The sequence below is a fragment of the Eutrigla gurnardus genome (assembly GCF_963514095.1).
Source record: "Eutrigla gurnardus genome assembly, chromosome: 16".
NCBI classification, from domain to species: Eukaryota; Metazoa; Chordata; class Actinopteri; order Perciformes; family Triglidae; genus Eutrigla; species Eutrigla gurnardus.
The window spans coordinates 19426070-19446140 of NC_139927.1; the positions used below are offsets into that span (position 1 = coordinate 19426070).

At 39.8% G+C, this 20071-nt stretch overlaps 1 protein-coding gene across 4 annotated transcripts in view; it reads left to right on the forward strand.

Moving 5' to 3' along the window:
- Positions 1-20071, forward strand: part of col12a1b (collagen, type XII, alpha 1b) — a 132396-nt gene that overhangs the window by 79277 nt on the left and 33048 nt on the right. For all 4 annotated transcript variants that reach the window (XM_084030848.1, XM_084030845.1, XM_084030847.1 and 1 more), the window contains 9 exons: positions 3527-3669; positions 7022-7151; positions 8050-8192; positions 10098-10227; positions 12798-12917; positions 13042-13188; positions 13318-13434; positions 18619-18771; positions 19432-19506. In XM_084030848.1, coding sequence (XP_083886974.1) covers positions 3527-3669; positions 7022-7151; positions 8050-8192; positions 10098-10227; positions 12798-12917; positions 13042-13188; positions 13318-13434; positions 18619-18771; positions 19432-19506 — 1158 coding nt within the window. The remainder of the gene's footprint in view (positions 1-3526; positions 3670-7021; positions 7152-8049; positions 8193-10097; positions 10228-12797; positions 12918-13041; positions 13189-13317; positions 13435-18618; positions 18772-19431; positions 19507-20071) is intronic.

Sequence of the window (20071 nt, forward strand, 5' to 3'; positions counted from 1 at the left end):
CTTATACACTACTTAGTAATAATAAATAACCAATATACTTTCATATGGACATATTTCCATCAATAGAAAAATAAAGTTAATCAAGTAAAATAAACATTATGTGAGAACACCTATGATTGTCAGTGCCGTTCTTCTTCACTGTACCTGCTGAAAACCATGTGTTTGTACCGCTGTATGGACACAAGAACATGTGGTGTTTTCATCTGAGATAAATGAATCATTTTTTAAAAAGTAAAAAAATTAAATAAACAAAATATGTTTTGGAGGAAATATACATTCTGTACTTCTCCCAACTGTATTCAGATTTAGCTTCCTGAATATTTCATGAATGACGTCACACCAGCCATATAGATCTGGTTTACCATTTCTTTGTAATTACTTTTCTTGTAGCTGTATTCAATATGCCCAAATAAGTATTTTGTTTTAAAATGTGTGAAAGTTGTAGGGCACCTTTTCTAAATCAGGAAACTATTCATTTCTGCAGTAAAGTTGTCGCGACAGGCTCTCCCATTAAGAATTCCTCTGTGCCCACAAACGCCCCTCACAAGCCACTACACAGGCCTCAGGAAACTCTGAATCTTACTCAAAGACATTGAGACCAACATGAAGAAACTTCAAGGCTAACACCTTCTTAAAGTAACAGGCACAACACATAGAAACACAACACATAGATGGCCTGATTGTAAAACAAACCCCCCGTTTCCAACATCTGCTTCTATAAACACAACTTTTTGACTGATCTTGTTGGGAAAACATTTTCCAAGTCCTCATCCTCAGAGTGATTTCTCTTGTAAAAATGAAACATGAAATACTTCCATTAAAGCAGGATATAAACCATTTCATTTGCATACTCACAGGCTCCCCAGGCGTTTAAAATCTTTTTAAAGTTTTTTTTTTTTTCTGTGACTCTGCTTCTCAGCTGTGGACAGATAATTTGGTGTGTGGTTCATTTTGCAGTTAAGACCTTTTCCCTCATCAGGACTTTATTATTTCTGTGACAGTAAAACACATGTTGGGAACTCTTGACTCTGATTTACTCTAAAAAGATGCACCAAAGCAGACTTAAAACATCTGCTGTGAATGTGTAAATGTCAAGAAAACAGATTTTTCTATTTTTCATAAAATATTACAGAATTTGATGCAGCTTTGCAGAAAGTTATAAATGGAACAAGTGGAGGTACACAACCACATTAAAGCATGTTTGTACATCTTTATTCGTCTATTTATACATCTGTGAGCGCTTTGCTGAAGTGAACCTGAATCTGATTCTCCTGGACTAAAGTCACTCATCATTTTCAGAGTTTGACAGCAGAAACATCTTTATAGACAAACATCTCCTCAGTGGAAAAACTACTGTAATCTGTAGAATGATCCAAAGTTCCCAAATCACAAAAAGCCTTGAAATCTCCGGAGGAGTTGGTGGAACAAAAGCTGAAGAGATTCAAAGTGATTCATAGTAGAACATAAAGAGATAGTGTGGAACTTTTAAACTACTGTTGGTAACTGAAGTGTCTGCATGGCAAAACATGCTGTGTTTCGGAGAGCGGTTGAGTTGTCTGGGTGGTTTCAGGTCCTGTGTGTGTGTGTGTGTGTGTGTGTGTGTGTGTGTGTGTGTGTGTGTGTGTGTGTGTGTGTGTGTGTGTGTGCGTGCGCGCGCGCGCGTGCGTGTGTGTGTGTGCGTGTGTTGGTTTCGTTTCTGCCCAGATGGCGTGCCAGGTCCAGTCAGCAGAAATGCATCTTGGTTGTTTTTTTTAATTGGCAAGTGAGCCAAGACTGTAATTCCACAGAGCGCTCCAGCTGGCAAACGCACGTCTGAATATTTTATTTCCCGTCAGGATAATTCATCAACGAGTCATCCAGATGAAATCTGATGCTCTTTGTTTGTAAGGCAGTCTTGAGGACTTTTGTGGACAGTTTATGTCCGATCTGAGTTTTTGGGGTTTTGATTACGACATGTTTCAGGCTCATTGCTGCCGTATTCCTTCCCCATAGTTCCCAGAGATGTGAAAAAACAAAGCCCCTCATTCATTCCACCCACTGTGGTGACCAATGTAGGATAACATGCTGTGATGACATGATAACTGTGCAGTTTTTGGTTCTGTTTAAGCTTCAAACAAACCCTAACCCAATGTAAATTATTTACATCCAAAGCTTCAGTTGAGGTTCTTTCGAATGAAGCTAGGATTGTCTTTCATCATATTTCTAACGCCATCACCTAAAAAAAAAAAAATTCCCCAAACAAAATCTTCAATTTTGAATGAAGTGATTCTTCGGCTTAAATTAGTGGGTCTTTTGCATTAAATCAATAAACATTCATTTGTGCACAATAAAAGTGAAGACTATTGTAGAACATGTCACAGGTTTTGTGTGCAGCCAGAAGTGAAGCAGTAACGTCTGCCTGCTGGCAGGTTAGGTAATCTCTCCTTCATCGCAGTGACATACATTCATCAATGAATACGAGTCTGTGACGTTAATGATCTTTTATTACCAGTAACTCAGTCTAGTTTTACTGTTTCCGTCCCAGGAGGAATTTATCACATTTTGTCCGGACAAAAACAGTGTCAAAGTCCAAAAAGAAAATGGTGCTTACTGCGGTAAAACCATTAATAAAAGAAAATTAGATCAAGATTACTTAATCTCTCTGAAGGATAAGGTAATTTTGTCCCTGGATGATAGAAGTAAAACATTTCTGATAGACTGTCATCTGTATTGTTAAGGTATTAAATGTGGTTATACAACATTAGGGAAATGGTTTAGCTCCGAAGGTTTTGTCCTTATTGAAGAGGAGGTTCTGTTTAAATCTATCTCCTGCATCTACTTTCATTTTATTGCGTAAAGCTCCAAATACCAGGGGGATATGCACATCTGGTTTGGTTTTAAAGGGAAGTTAGAGGCTTTTGCATAAAACCAAAAGTGCGCTACTTTTCTAGACATTCTCCACATAGACACTATAACATGTCTGTCCTGCAGGAGACTTCTGCTGCACTCAGCATTTGAGTTCAACCTCAAGTTTGACTGTAATTCAGGGTGTCCCACTGCAGAGACGATTTACTCTTAGGAAATGCTTTTTTTCTTGATTAAAGCCTGAGGTGTTGGAAGTTGTTCTGCCAAAAATCAGCTTCTGTTATTGCTAATTATAACAACCCAACAGACAGTAACAGATGTGATTTTTAATTCATTATTAATTTTAAAGAATCCATACATCCATTTTCCTCTGTTTAACCGGGGGCCAAGTTGCAGCGGCAGCAGGCTTAGGGTTTCGAAGAATGTAGTTCTAAACTGACAAACTAATCCTTCTCTTGACATTCGCTTCATTTCTGTGTAGCACTTTACTTACTAACAGTGACATTTTCAGGAATGTAATTACATGTGTTTGTAAATCCATCAGCATTAGCCGTCATTTTCTGGGTCCTAAAATGCGAGGCACTTGGAACAAACCCTTTGTTATGATTTTTGGTTGCTTAGCAAAGAAGGTCAACACTCCCATGCTCACTTAACTTTCTCTTAACCTCTGTGACCCCTGCAGTCCCACGCACGCCACCCAGGAACATCCAGGTGTACAACCCCAGTCCCAATAGCCTGAATGTGCGCTGGGAGCCCGCCTCGGGCCAGGTTCAGCAGTACCGGGTGGCGTATTCCAGCCCGGGTGGAGCCAGACCCACCGAGTCGGTGAGTAACTCTGCAGGCTGTTAAAACACAAGCTGTCATTAGCGGCAGGAAGAAGTGGTTTCCCCTGAGCCCACTTTCCCTGCTGTCAAAGGATTAGTGCTCCAAATGTAAAGACTAAAACCTTCTAGCAAATGCTGCAGGTCAACTCTTGTTAGATGTCTCCAGGAAATTCTTAGGAGAGGTGAATTATATTTGGAGAAGGAGAATTATCTCATCCCTCAAGCGTTCTTGTCTTGTTTGTTTTAAGATAAAGAAGATATCATGACAGATAGTGATGCGACTAATGATTATTTTCATTATCAGCTAATCTATTTGGATGTATATATATATTTTTTTCTGTAATTGATTGTTAATCTTCAGATTGCTGTTTTGTCCAATAAACAGTCCAAAACCCAAAGATATTAGATTTACAGTGAAATACAATGGAGGAAAATTGCCAAATGAGATTTACACACACACACACACACACACACACACACACACACAAGGTTTACACTCAAGTAACATGAAAAAACATTGACATTAACACAAATGACTCATGACTTTACAAGTTCCTGATTGAGGACTCTTGACCTAAGACTTGTAGGTCATGACATTTGACCAGGGAGTTTGGACTATACCTAAGACTTGTAGGTCTGGGGGCCCCATGTATGTCATGTAATGTAGGTCTTTTCTGCAGCAGCACAGGGGTTTGAACCCGACCCTATTCTGCACATCACTCCCCTCTCTCTCTCCCTTTCACTCTGTCACTATCCTCTCCAATAAAGGCAAATAGCCAAAATGTTATACTTAAAAAGAAAAGACTTGTAAGTCTTGACTTGGGACTTGTTGGACCTGTTGGGACTTGACATGAGACCTTTAGGTCTTAACTTGTTGTTCTTGACTTGGAACCTTTAGGTTTTGTGTTGGTTCCTGACTTTGTTCTTGACATGCAACTTTTTCATCTTGACCTTTTTTTTACTTGGTTCTTGACTTGGTTCTTGACATTCAGCTTTCTTCATCTTCATCTTGACGTTGTTCTTGACTTGGCACTTGTTGGTTTTTGCTTGGTTCTTGATATGAGTTTTTACCAGGTTGGCCCTGACTTGGGACTAACGCTAATAAGTCTTGACTTGGCTATTGATTTGGGACTTGTAGGTCTTGACTTGGCTATTGACTTGGGACTTGCCTTGAGCCCTTTTGGGCCTTATGGTGTGAACTCTTAGCATCAGTTTGCATCTCGTTTTGTTGACTGGAAGTTGAAGCAATGTTCTATCCATCTCTTCCCCACATCTGATTAAACCAATGAAATCAGTGCAGGGGTCACAGCCATCATCGTCTATTCCATGGAAACAACAGGTTGTCTTTTTTGGCCATTCCCGTTATTATGTTTCACTAAGTGTTTGCGTTGATGTTGCACAGATGTTAGATCAGCATTCATTATGGTGACATTCTTAAATACGGAAATCATGACTTGTCAGCTTTTTGTATTTCTCCATCAGCATTACTACATTTCACGCACCGGTGCAAATATCTGGATTGCAGGGAGACAAAAGCGAGCTTTATTTCCCCTGAAAGAGTCTGAACTCTGTGACTAAAGATTGGAAATATTACACAGCAGAGACATCTGTGACATCAGGAAAAGCTCCTTTGATTGATGTTTTTTGGGCTGTAAGGCTGTAATCTAATAAGGCTGTTTTGATGATTGAGTTCTGCTTTGATGATGCTGTGAAGCTAATATTTCTCTACAGTTTATCATCCCCACAGTCGCCACATTGAGAAGTTTATTATCCCTTGTCGTCACATTTTCCTCTATCTATTTTCACTTATGTTGTATTTTATTTTAATTAACTTTGATTTTGTTTTTGTCTAAGAGGAAGTTGGTTTGGCAAAGACACAGAGGAGAGACAAAGATGAGCTCAGAAATACAAACATTTACCAACTATTGATGAATAATTCAGTATAGTAAAGCTATATATAATGGGCATTTACTTACTGTAACTTTTCCACTAGGTTTAGGAGTGTGTTTACGGGAATTTTTGACCATTCTTCCAGAAGTGTATTTGTGAGGTCACACACTGATGTTGGAGGGAAGGCCTGACTCTCAGTCTCCACTCTAATTCATCCCAAAGGTGTTCTATCGGGTTGAGGTCAGGACTCTGCAGGCCAGTCAAGTTCATCCAAACTCTCTCAGCCATGTCTTTGTGGACCTTGCTTTGTGCACTGGTGCAGTCATGTTGGAACAGGAAGGGGCCATCCTTAGCTAGCGGTAGCTTTCACTTGTTGTCATAGCAACGGCAAACATCCGGGTCAAGCTACGTGTTTACTACCGCTAGCTTAGCCAAACCACCTGATCAATAAAATTAGTTCAGGTTTCAGGAGTGTTTCCATAACTCTGCTGACAGATGGAGAAACCCAACCCAGAAGCATGGCCTCCTTGGAGACGTACCTATCAATTATAATAAAAGAACAAGTAAAGGGTGGACAGCAAAAGTATTACAAATACATAAAAATGTTCTTGTCGGGCCCCATCACAGATGAACTATTTGGAAAGTTTGTACTCACAAAGTTGTGAAAACCATTTCAGTTGATCATTCAAGGCCACACAGTAAACACAAGACCTCCTAAAAGCTTATAATGACCCAGAAGAAATGGGATGTGTTTGGCTTTGTTCACTCCGATTCACCTCAGCCATTGAGCTCCATGTCAAGAGCAGCTCCTCCTTCAGGAAATAATTTAAAAGGACAATGCACTGGCCTTACTGTTGACTGGCCATCAGGTGTATAATGTGCTTGTAGGATCTCAAACACATCCTATTCATGGTCCCATGTGCCAGAAGCTTTGGGTCCAAAACCCTTTGAGATATTTGCTTTAACCAAAACAAAAGCAACTCTAGATGAGGGTGGACGCAAGTTCAACCAGCAGATGCATCTCCCATGATGTAACGGACCTGATTTTCATGGCCCACAAGCGGGGATAAATGCCCTGATAATCCCGGTGACAAGAGACGACCTTGTTGTTAGAAAACACGTCGAGCTGCGTGTCTGAACCGGCTCTGAGTCGCTGACAGATGACGCGCTCTCCAGCCGCTTCCTAGCAGAAACTGTTTATCCATCAGTCCACTTACTGAATGAAGGATTTGTTTGTAGTCTAACCTCCCGGGCCTTTGTTAGTGTTTCAGGGAGACTCTGGCAGCAGAATGCTTGGGAGATAACTTGTGGGATGAGCAGTGAGATCATTATGTACATTATCGCTGCCAGATCGTTACGTAATGCATGAGGCTCATTTGAATAGTTAAAGCCTCCCCGCTGTGGCCGGGATGATGATGTCTATTGTATACATTTTTTGACTCTTGGGTTCTTTTTCCACGAAGGTCCTGGTTCCAGGAAATACTCACAACGCCTTCCTGGACAACCTGATCCCAGATTCTCCCTACTCTGTCACTGTCACGGCTCTGTACGCCGATGGAGAGGGATCGCCAGTCAAGGACACCGGCAAAACACGTAAGTACAACAACAATCTCATGTGCTGACACTGTGTACAATCTTGTGATTGACTCATGCAGACCCTTGTTTATGTCAACATCATACACAATACACTTTATTTTAATTTTAAATAATATTAAAATAGTTTAAAGACCCACATTTGTTCACTGGCTTTCAGTTCATTCATTGTAGACTTTTAATCTATTGTTGGTTTTATTTAATATCTCCTAACACCTTATTTAATTTTTGCTTTTTTTAAATTGTTTTATAAATGTATAACATTATGTTTTATTGCCCTTCATGCCCCTGTTGTCTTGTTTTTTTGTGTGTATATTGTGTATACTTGTAGTGAGGCAGATCATAACCTTTTGTCTCTTCTGGAAAGCACTTTGGTTCGATATATGTCGTTTTTAAATGTGCCGTATAAATATACTGACAACATGACTTGACTACGCTTGAAGAAATGTTCATTTTAACAAGCAAGGTCATCGGTGTTAACACAGCTTCTCTAAACAAATGATATCTTATCACGAGTGGCACTTAGTGATTTACACTTGGTGGTTGTCGAAAAACACACAGTTGCCATAATGCAAAATAGTCTTATTTTTAGTAGTGAATATTTCGGAGTCTTTATGTCGTCATCAGACTTTGCCAGTATGACGCCATTGCTCTCATACGTTTGCTAAATTAAATTATATATTGGTGTTTTCTATATATTTCATACATGCTCAGTCCCATAACTGGCTCCTTATGTAGCCTTGCCTCTTACAAAATTGCAACTAAACTGCATTCTCAATTACGTTTCCAGCGAAAAGTATTTATCTCTGCTCAAACCGTCACAGATTGAAACAATTGGAAACGCGAATAAAGCAAATAAAAAATGCTAAATAAACGTGTTGTTGTGTTTGTGCTGCAGTGCCACGTGCCGGTCCCAGGAACATGCGTGTTTTTGACGCCACCACCAGCACCCTCACCATTGGCTGGGACCACGCAGAGGGTCCCGTAAGGCAGTACAGGATCGCCTACGCCCCCATGACCGGAGACCCCATCACGGAGTTTGTAAGTGCCCTGCTGGAAATCCCCGACATCAATCACAAGGGTCTGCATAGCTGAAATGACATCATGAAGGCTTTATTGGGAAGTGAACATATTTAAAGAAAGTGAACATATTTTTAAAAGTGAGGATATTTTGGACAGTAATATTTTTGTTGAAAATGAACATATTTTGATGATATGTTAGGAAAGCGGAATTTGGAAACATATTTTGGAAATTGGGGGCATTTTTGAAGAGTAGATGCACCTTTAAAAATATAAAAGTGAGGAAATTTTGGGGAAATGAAGGAAACAAATATAAATCACGTAATTAAGACAAAATAATATGATCCATTTGAGCCTCTTGGTTTGACCAATAATGAGAGATTAATTTGAGGTTATGACATTTTGGATTTACGTTCACCGTGCTGTTTCATCTAAACTATGCGCTGAAGTCACATCTCTGGATTCCCTTGGCTCATTCAGGTTGTAAATCACCGATTAGTGAGACTAATTACAGGCTCTGTTAAACAAACATTACAATTTGGGCCATAATAACATTATTAATAGTCCCAAATAAAGAGTTGGACCGGCGGTGAGGGCGGAGGCGGCCCAGCTGTGCTCCCCCTCCACTTAGCGAAGCACCTGTTTTGTTTGAGTCAGCTAGCTGCAGTGGAGGGAGGGCGATGAAAGGATTTCTCCACACTGGAGCACAGAGGAGCTTATAACAATTTATAAATGCACGCAATTATTACAATTTAGCATCTGTGGCTAATGGAGAAGGTTTGTGTTTATACTCAGCTTCTAAATGCCAACAGAGCTGCAATTTTCTCCCTCAGGTCACAAAATGATTCCTTCCTGTTTGTTCAAGATTACTCTGCTAAAGGAATGGAAAGTTTGTAAGGCCTGGAAGGTAAAACAGAGTGGAAAGTCACAGATTTAACATTTCTTAACTCTGTGTAGACACATGGGCCCATAGCAAGTCATTAATATTCAATTCACATTAAAGTGTCTAACTACGTGTTAAGTGCAAAATACCAGAAAGTTAACTTTAATAGTCACTTTATTTATTACACTACACCCAAAACAAAAAATTGTGGGTGCAGGACTGGACGGTAACAGTAGTCAGGTTGCCATTGGCAGCCATTTTGAGAAAATGGCAGCATCATCTGTTTTAGTTAAAAATAGTGTAATAGTGAAGCAAACTAACTAAGCTTCAACATCAAAAACAAATGTGCAAATTGATTAAACTGGCAAAGAACCAGATGAACCTGAAAAAACAAAAAGGAAAATGTGTTACTAGGCAGAGACTCCGAGAGCCGGCGGCCCATTGACGGCCCAATGAACAATGCTATTGGCAACATTTCCAGATGATGTATAACTACATAATATCTTAATGTAAAACTGGCAGCCATATGTTGAGCTCAACCTGGCATCCACCCTAAAACGTTGAGTTGAGCTCTGCAAAAATCAGAAAAAAAAAGCAAACACATGAAGAGTCTTTCCATGAGGGCTGAGGTGGCTTGTTTCTTGTGACTGGGAGCACTGGGTTCTGTCACTCCCAGTCAGCCAACTCTGAAAACTACTTGGTTCACACGGGACACTAACAGCAGTCCGCTGGTGAAATCCCTGTGTTTTTTGACCAACTCCCCCAACCTCCTCCCTACTCAGACTCGGTTGAATATAATTTGTGATGCGTCAAGGGCAAACATAAAACACGACATGTTGTGTGGGAATGTAATTTTTAGGAGACAAGACTGAATGAATACACTTACGTACCAATAAGCTGCAAGAGAAGAGCAAACAAGACACACCCAACCAGACCAAAGAGCCGTCCCCGTTACCCAGGATGCCCTGGATGGAAAAACACTCACTGTTGCTTAAATCTTCTGGGTCTGACAACCTCTGACTCTTTGGTGTTTTGATCCTCAGACTGTAGTTCCAGGGAACAGAAACAACGCCCAGCTGCAGAATCTGCTCCCCGACACCCCATACAACATCACCGTAGAGGCCATCTACGCCGACGGTCCTGGAGGGTCCCTCATTGGAAACGGACGTACAGGTGAGGCAGCCGCACGTTCACACTCACCCCGGTCAGGAGCACCTAAAATCCTCTGTCAGTCTACACAGGAGGTGTTCACACACAGTACTGTGTGTAGGTCCTTGGTGTTTTGGCTACATTCTGAGCCCAACACACAATCAGTTAAGTGAGAGAAAATAGACTGTTGCAAGTTAATTTGTTAAGTTTGCATGAGATGGAGGAATAAAAACTGCCTCCTGCGTACACAAACCTCCAGACTTTCTGCAGTTATGCAATAAACAGCAGGTTTCTCATCATGTCAGCCATCTATGACCTTTAACAAGCTCCTGGAGAGGGTGATAATGTGTTGAAAGTTACACAATTCAGCTTTAAGAGCAACATAATTGTGGCTCCATACTGTGTACAATAGAGCATAAAGCAAGCAAGGTTTAACCATTGGAACTCTGAAATATTTCCCAGTGCCTACACTAGTATTTTTGCCTTTTGTGACATAATTTCTTATTCAAATGCTTTATAAAACCAGATCTGTACAAGATAAACTAAACGATGTGAGCCATTAAACCAAATTAACTAAGTGGTATTGTAGAAGTAGAAGTATTGCAATTGTGTCACAAATAAAAATATATTTTCTTCAATGCAGCAAGCATTATTTGAACTACCGGTATATACATTTTTCATCATCACAAGCGTACAACATGATCACTGGAAAGCCAGAAAACTTAGCTTGCCACTGCAAGAAATAATGAATGCTCTTGATATATGATAGTTTTATTTTAGATAGATTTCAACAAGATCATGCAATTATGTGTTTTAAAGGGTTAACATGTTTAGAGTTTAACAGCACCAGTTTTATGAAACTCCTAAAGAATCCCCAAGTTGGACATTAACTGTAAAGAAAAACTCCAATCAATCTAACTATTTCAATAGTGCCCAAAAGTCAGTGAATGAAAGTCATAACATACAGATAGGAACATGTTGAAGTGCTCCTGCAGCATAATCCACCACAGATCCATGTGATCGGTGTGTGGCTTTGCAAATACATAACAAATACACAACGTCCAGTGGAGCTATGAGGAGGTGATAGCGGACCACAGAAGCTGTGTTTTCAGCTCTGTTTGTTGAAGAGAGCATAGGCTTGTGGAACACACTTTTCAGAGCCAACTTTCAAACTTCGAGGTGGAAAGAATTTGATTCCCAAAATATAGATTTGTGGTAGAGTGTTCCTATAAAAGGCCTCTCCTGCCAGTAGGAGGAAAAGAATCCTTAGTCTTGTGATGAAAAACATGCTGTAAGTCATAATCACATATCTCTTAATATTGACAAAGTATATCTTGAGGATGAATTAGTATCTTTAAATAATGACTTATAATCTCTTAATAATGACACAGTATCTAAAAAAACCCAACTTAGTATCTAAACAACTTCATATCTCTAAATAACTTAGTATCTTAAAATAAATGAATACATACATTTTCCAATTGCACTCCAGTCTGCTCTACAAAATGTATAAGAATGTAAGAGGTGAGAGCCTTCAGTCAGTGTCTTGCTGAGGTCACGCCGTGCGTTGCAGGGTTTGAACCTGTGACCTCAGTGTCACGCCTCACTCTCACTGAGCCGCCTGCTGCTGATGCAACAGTGGAGTTAAAGTCAGCGAGAGTTCACAGCTCCACGGGCCAGCGGGGCTGCAGAGAGCGGAGCCTGTGCAGTGAAAATAAACAGAGTAGATGTACATTAGTCAACAGTGCCAACACGTGTTAGTGTGATGGTTTCGGACCACTGGGATCCCACAGAAGCCAAACTGGGAGAGCACTTTACTGGTGAGCAGAAGCATTAGTTACACAAACAATAGAAAGTTGAAGTGTGCCAGGCACTTTCAGGCGTTGGTCCAAGTCAGAGCTCAGCGGCAGAGGAAAGACCCAAAGCTAAACACATGTATCAGATATAATGAACCTCATTAACAGACGGAAGGGAAATGAGTCAGCAGTGAGGAGGCAGAAACGTCCAATCAGGAAATGGTTTAGTGCTCAATTTGTAGGTTTGATGGCATTTCTTTTCACAAAAATGATCAATATGACAAAAACTTCAAACGAGAGATTCCAGTTCATTGTTTTGAGGAATAAAAATTAATTGTATGAGTTTGCTCCTGTGTGCTTTTAAAAACAGGTTAACATTAATAATGCAAAATGATCGGTATCACTTAACCGTTACACTTTTACATGTTGTTTCTTTTAACAAACAGCTGCCACGGACATTGATATCATATTGGTGAGCTTCAGACAAGAACATTATATGTTACATAGCCCTTGTTTGTTGAAATGAAGTGATAAAGGTATTAAAAGAAGCAATCACTTTCCAAGCTTTCCAATTCAAGATATTGTCACAAGAAACAAGTGACCAAACATCCACAGGCAGCAGATTTCCCCAATGTGTACGTGTAGTCAATGATGAATAGCGTTTTATTTCAGAGACAAAGGAGAAGTAAAACAACAGATTAAAACATATGAAGTCTCGGTTCTCTTTGCCTCCAGTCACGTTATGTAGAGATAGAAATGCAGATCTGTTGTTGTTGACATGTCTCTTCTCCATCACAGTTGGGATGTTGAGTCCCAGGAGCCTCCGGGTCTCAGATGAGTGGTATACCAGGTTCAGAGTCTCCTGGGACCCGGTCTCAGCTCCAGTCCAAGGATACAGGCTCATATACGCTCCTACAGGTGAGACCTCACTCCTATTATCAACATGGTATATCAGCACTGCTCTCGTCTGGTGAAACCTTTAGGACTGGATGAAGGTGAAATGGGGATTTAAACCCCATTGTTGTGTTTGTTGTCTTTCCAGGCACAGATCAGCCCATCGACTTCTTTGTGGGTGACGTGAGCTCATACACTCTGCACAACCTGCTGCCTGGAACCACCTACGATCTTAAAGTGGTGGCTCAGTACGTCGGTGGCATGAGTGAGCCGCTAAACGGCCAGGGAACAACACGTACGTTTTTCAAAATGTTTCGTCCTCTGTCCTTAACATTTCACAGGATCGTTCTGAAGAAATGTACTAAACCTGAAAGTGTCTCTTCAACATGTTGACGGTTTGAATGTGACTTGATGATCTCTGCAGTCTACCTGAACGTGACGAACATTGAGACCTACAACGTCGACCACGACAAGTTCTGCATCAAGTGGAGTCCTCACAGGGCGGCCACGTCCTACCGCATCAAACTCAATCCCATGGACCGTAAGTCTCCTCCACTTTCACTTCATTCACCGTCTTTAGGACTGTTTGTGAAGGCTTACTTTAGGAGTGTTAGGTTGTGCAATAATGTTTTCAGCTTATCTGTCCGTCGCAAAATCTCAGAAACACCTGGAGAGAAGTCTTTGGCACAAACCTTCTTGTACAGTTTTGGCCACGATTCAAGAATTCATATACCAACTGCCAATTTCACATAAATGTCTAAAAGGATAAATGATGAAGTGCTGACATCTTAAACAGACATGGATGCAAACTGAAACTTGACAGATTGACAGAGGATTATAACCAGAAGGTGTTAATTGTAGTCACAGTCATTCAGTCAGCCATTGTTTTCTGAGAATAAATCAAATAAATAATCATAATTATACTGAATGTATACAGCAGCTAAATACATTAACAGAAGAAACTAAACTAGAACTAATAGAAAAGTCAACTTAAAGAATTGGGTTTTATGTTTGGCATGCTGTATCGCCAACAGCAATAGCCAAATTTGAGGCTGATTCTTTTTTGCCAATGGTTCTTTCATTCCACTATGAGGAGATCACAGAAGAGAAAATGCCAACAGCCACAAGACAAAAGTGTCAATAAAACTGATTTTGTAATATAAAAGCCACACTGACAGCGGCTCTCTCCACTAACACTGTAGCTCTAGCTGCAGAAGATTTATTAGACTCATGTGCACCTGATGCCAGCACCGTGCTCCACTTTAACACTCGTCTCCTGATTGGAGGTGACTTGTTAGAGGCCATGCATGCTGTAAGGTGTGCAACAGGACGCCCAGCAGATGTTTGAAGGCACATCTCCAGATGAGATCACCTCTGTAGCAGATCCTCAGCCGATTTCAGGCGTAAAGCTCCACGGTGTTTAGCAGACTCTGTCATCTAGACTTTGTCTTTCCCCTCTCAGAGGCTGTTTATCCTCCTTGTGATTGTTAAGGTAGAATGCAAGTTTTGGCGGGGATTGAAGCGTCTGACCTCCAAGCTTTAATTCTGTCTGAAGATTACATCCTTTTCAATTACTTCAAGACTCTTTGATTTCCATCTGGTTCGTATTTGCACACAGGGACACGGTTGGCGGTTTGAGAGAAGGAAAAACCAGGAAGGGAGCATCCATATTTAAATTTCTATATGCTAGTCATTAGTCATTGGGGACAATATGACAGGTTGCCAGAACAAATAATGAGTCTGCTAGCGTGAGACGGATGATAGCCCCTAACCACTACCAGATATCAGAAATCCTCCGTCCCAGTGGGAAGCAGCAGACGCTGCTCATAAGTCAACAAATCAGTCAACAGTGGCCCAAGACGGTGGGAAGAAATGGAAAAAAACTGTCGGTCTCCAATGATATTTCCTTTAGGAGGTCTGGAAATACTGGTTAGAAGGAGAACATGTGGCTGCCAGGGCTTAAGAATCATATAATACCAGCTGAAATAGTTCAGTCTTCATAGTTAGTCATCATCACTATCCATCTTGATAAAGGAGGGCCACTGTTTCGGAATAGATACAAGAAAGATCAATTTATATTGAGTGAATTTGTTTATTACGTAGCATCTCAAATAATGACTTGTATCTCAAAATGATAACCTAGCATCTCAAATAATGACTTGTATCTCAAAATGATAACCTAGCATCTCAAATAATGACTTGTATCTCAAAATGATAACCTAGCATCTCAAATAATGACTTGTATCTCAAAATGATAACCTAGTATCTCAAATAATGACTTGTATCTCAAAATGATAACCTAGTATCTCAAATAATGACTTGTATCTCAAAATACCAACTTAGTATCTCAAATGAATGACGTAGTATCTCAAAATAACAACTTAGTGTCTCAAAAGAATGACTTAGTGTCTTTAAATAACAACTAAGTATCTCAAAAATGTCTCAGAAATGGAGAAACCGTGGAAACGCTGGTTAGAAGGAGAACATGTGGCTGCCAGGGCTTAAGTATCATCTAATACCAGCTGAAATAGTTCAGTCTTCATATTTAGTCAACATCACTCCACATATTGATTAATGAGGGCCACTGTTTTGGAGTAGATCTGAGCGAGAGGCTTATGTGTTTTCCCAGAACAATTTATATCAAGCGACTAGATCATAACTTGTTGATATTACAGAGTTCATTCTCAAAGTATTGCATCACCAGAGGATGATGACATCCTTCTAAGAGTTGTTCTATCATGCCCCAAAACTCTGAAAAGCAGCAATCTATGGCAGCTGCCTCTGCAATAAACATGTTTTGTTTGTTTGTGCTTCCCAGAGTGCATAGTTAGGAAACCTTATTATCAGTACATCACAGCCCAGCCCTGCACACGCGTAAACATTTCACTGGGGTCGTCAACGAGGATGAGTGCTTTTGTGGAATTTAAGCAGCACTGAGTAATCTTTTATTTTCCTCTGTTAGCAACAAAACAAAATCCAGCAACACTGACAGAACTACAAATTATGAAGCCCAACGCCTTAAACTGACTCCCTGCTCTAACACATGCAACTGTTGTCACAAGCTGTACCATTTCAACTTCATGCCAGCAGAGTCAGAGAAGTGACAAGACAAAGAAGCAAAGGAACGAGGAGATCCAACTTAAAGGGACTGAAGATATATTTTCTCAGTCAGTTTCCTAAAATGAGAGACATTATTAAGTTGTTAAGATGAAATGTCTTCTTTAACCCACTTTTTCTGTCATTCACCAATGTTTTCTTCGGTAAAAAGAATATCTACACAACCTCAAGAGCTCGCTCATGCACATTTGAATGCTGAAATATTTATCCACAAATAATTGGTTATTGTATTTGACATAATATATGTGCAAATATCAATTAGGTGGTAATCTATATGCAATGTAAAGAAAATGTTAAAATACTCATCTGCTTGTATAAACCTGATCACCAATTTAACAATTTAATCATTCAACAAAGCATTGTGATTTTTAAAATAAAAAAAGCATTCCACTAACACTTGGACACTCACAGTCACACAGTAATAACGTCCATGCATCTTTTTGTTTATTCTTTATATTGACTGATGTGACTAAATATGACATTAGGCATTCATTCCTGCAGGAGTACCTCCACTTCACAAGTGTTGAAGTTTTTGTTCCGTTTGGAGTTCTGTGCTCCACCCTCCTTAGACTTTGGTTTGGGCGTTTCAGTCCCTGTGGGTGCACACGGCCCTGCAGTCTCATGGTCTTTTATGTCGATTGGCAGAAAGTAACCTGCTATTTACGATTAACTGGCACAAGCCTTCGATTTACAAGGAAAGGAAAGTGGGATTTATTATTATAAGAACACACAGGTGCAAACAATTCTGTGGTTTAAGAACACATCATGAATCTGATTCATGAAAAAAAAGGCCTCGGGAGATATCGGTGAATGAAGCCAATTTTCCTACATGGTCCTCCAATTATCTCCAAAGGTTTGATATTTCACATGAGAATTCTCTGTTCTTCTCTGAGATCTTTTCCCTGATGAAGTACACTAGTGTGTGTGTGTGTGTGTGTGTGTGTGTGTGTGTGTGTGTGTGTGTGTGTGTGTGTGTCCCTGATGGTTGCAGACTTTGATTGTTATTAATCTTTAAACATCCCCTCCAGACATGTAATTTGTGTCTGATATGGATTTTCCATTCCATTCCAAAAACATGATAATATTTTTCATTTAAAAAGTTTAAACGGGTCACAAGATGAAAACATGAGAAAACAGTCTAAGTTTCCACATCACATTTGTGTTTTTGGTTGAATACTGGATGTTGTTGCAAAACCCTGCAGGTACATCCAGAGAAACGTTCAGCAGATGAATGTGGAAACATCACTCTGCACGCTGAATATTCACATCAGCATCTTGGAGCCAAGGGAGATTTAAATGTAACGGAGAAATTCTGAAGATTAGAAATGAGTTTGAATCTTTAAAGATGCCAAACTTGTGAAATAAACATTTATCAATTCATTTAAAAAAACAACAACATGTAGGCGGTCATTGGCAAAGCTGAAATAAAGGCTGAAGTTGCCAATCCAGCCGGCCCAGTTCTTCATTTAAAAGCCAAAAATGTAAGCACATTAGCATATTTCACTAATTTGGTAATTAACATTTATGCTATAATACCCCTGGAGATATATATAATGCATAAATATCTTAGTTTTCACCACTTATATTAATCTTTCATGATGATTCAGAGCTAAAATATCTTAAAACCACTGGGTGTGGTTTACAAGGCTGGAACTGTGACTCTCCAGTCATCAGGCATGAACTCTGGAGCACGTCTGCCTCACAAAGTCCTTCTTTCACTGAGTGGCTCTAGTTACTGTACATGAGTCACCGTTTCCCTTTGAGTATAATCAAGACTGATGAGACGCATGAAAATGTTGAAATGAGCAACAAATGATCCGATAAGTTCTTTTGTTTATGTTTTTAATACACATACTGCACCAGTAGGCTACAATTAATTGAGTCAATAATTCAACTTGTTTTACTCTATCATAGAATATATTGTTACTACAGAAGTTGAACAAAGGAGGAATCCCCCAAAATGAGTTACATCACTTGTTCAAAGATGGTTTCCTCCTCTGGAATGATGAACCACTCAGCGTTCAGAAAACAGCCCATCAAAGTGGAGCGACATTGTGTCTCCTACTAAATTATGTTCCCATACAACTAAACTCTCAATTAGGTTTCATGGGAAACTTATTTTCTTCCTGGCTAAACGGTCACAGTTTGAAACACGCGGTTAATGAAACAACAGAACAAAACAAAAAACGCTACAAAACTACATAATAGTTAGGTTTAGGCAACAAAACTACTTGGTTAGCTTTAGTAAAAAAAAAAACATGGTTTGGCTTCAAAAGACAATTGACTGCAACAAAAGTAGTTGGTTCACACGCGACATGAACGGCAGGCTGAAAGCCCTCCCTTTGCAGACTTCTGTAGACTCTTTTGAAACTAATTTGTGAAAAATCAAGAGCAAACATAATCTGTGGCATAATCATAATTTTTAGGAGAGCAGGCAGCAGTAGAACGTCTTTGCCTTAACTGAAGGGTTGTATGCTCAGACTGTGTAAATATGTATTTACATGACAAAACTTCCAAATGAAATCCATTGAAATTTAATTCAGAATAATACAGTTAATCTAACTGAGGCAATGATTGCTGAAACTGAAATCTCCCTGTCCTCCTGCAGCCGCCAGTAAAGGTCAACATGAGATCACCATCCCCGCTGGTCTGCCTCAGTACTGCTTTGATGGACTGTCTCCTGACGCTCTGTACACCGCCACCGTCTTCGTTCAGACGCCCAATCTGGAGGGTCCAGGGGTCGGCATCAAGGAGCGAACATGTAAGTTGTGTCATTTTGTCAGAATCATGGTTTTTATCCATGATGCAGAAGTTTCTCAATGCTAAACAACATTCGACTCAATTAGAGTTCATTTTTAACACAATGTGATCACACTACATCTGATCAGTACTAAAACATGTTGGTCTCTTAAATGCAGTACAAGCTGACATTTGAAAAACATTCAAATGTTTGTTGCAGATTTGTATTATTTAATTGTCATCTTTATCTTTTTATGTAAAGCAAAACATATTTTACCTAAGAAAGCATTTATTCAAAATCAAACAGTTTGAATATTAATTGACCTTAAACACTGAAGTTACCAAATACCACAAACAAACTCACGCATCAATGAAGCAGGAGACCAGTAACTCCTGTATTCTTAGAGGTTTGAAGAGGGCATAGATCAGAAAGGCCTGGAGGTAAAGAGGTGATAATATAACGCTCACTTCAACTGTTGCATACGACATGATTGTAGTAAGTAGCTCCATATTTCCAACCATGAACTTTGGTGTGTGAGACGTGGAGCATCATACAAACTGAGGGTTGCATCACCTCACAGGAGCGATCCAGAACAATGACGTCATCCCACAACATGTTTACTGTTCTGTATTCATCACAAATATATGCTGATGGCACTTTACTGTTTGTTGTTTCCCACAGTGGTGAAGCCAACTCCAATTCCCACAGTCCCACCGACCCCGACACCGCCACCCACCATCCCACCAGCATGGGCAGGTAAGTGTCTAAACGCACCCAGAAGCCTTTGCTCTCTGTGTAACTGCAGTTATCTTTTGGTACAACACAGGTCTGTGGTTTTGGTTTCATGACAGCACCCCCTGTCCGGGATTTTCTGTTTTAGTGGCAGAAATTGTTTGCATACAGCCAATCAAATAATTTAATTTCAAACTTTTTTGAAGTAATATAATATGCTGATGGAGTAACAGCCAAAATATCTGTGCATTGCTAAAAGCGCCCAAAAAATACATTTAAAAAACTGGAAAACTAAAGTGCAATTTGTGCATTCCATTGCGAAGGTTAATTCAATCTGTGAGGATTTTTCACAAAAGTTCCTTTTGGTGAAACTCTAGTGCAACTTGCTGGCCTTTCAGGGAAAGAAGAGCTGAAGAGTCCAAAATGAATGGCATTTATTTAACCTTAAACTGCTCCACAATGAGACGTGCTCTTAGTGTTCACTCTAACCCTAGCTGTCAACAGCTCAGTCAACAGATCAGTACAGAGAAAATAGAAAGCATGATGATGACGTATCAATGCACATTTAAAATGAATCTTTAGAGATCAT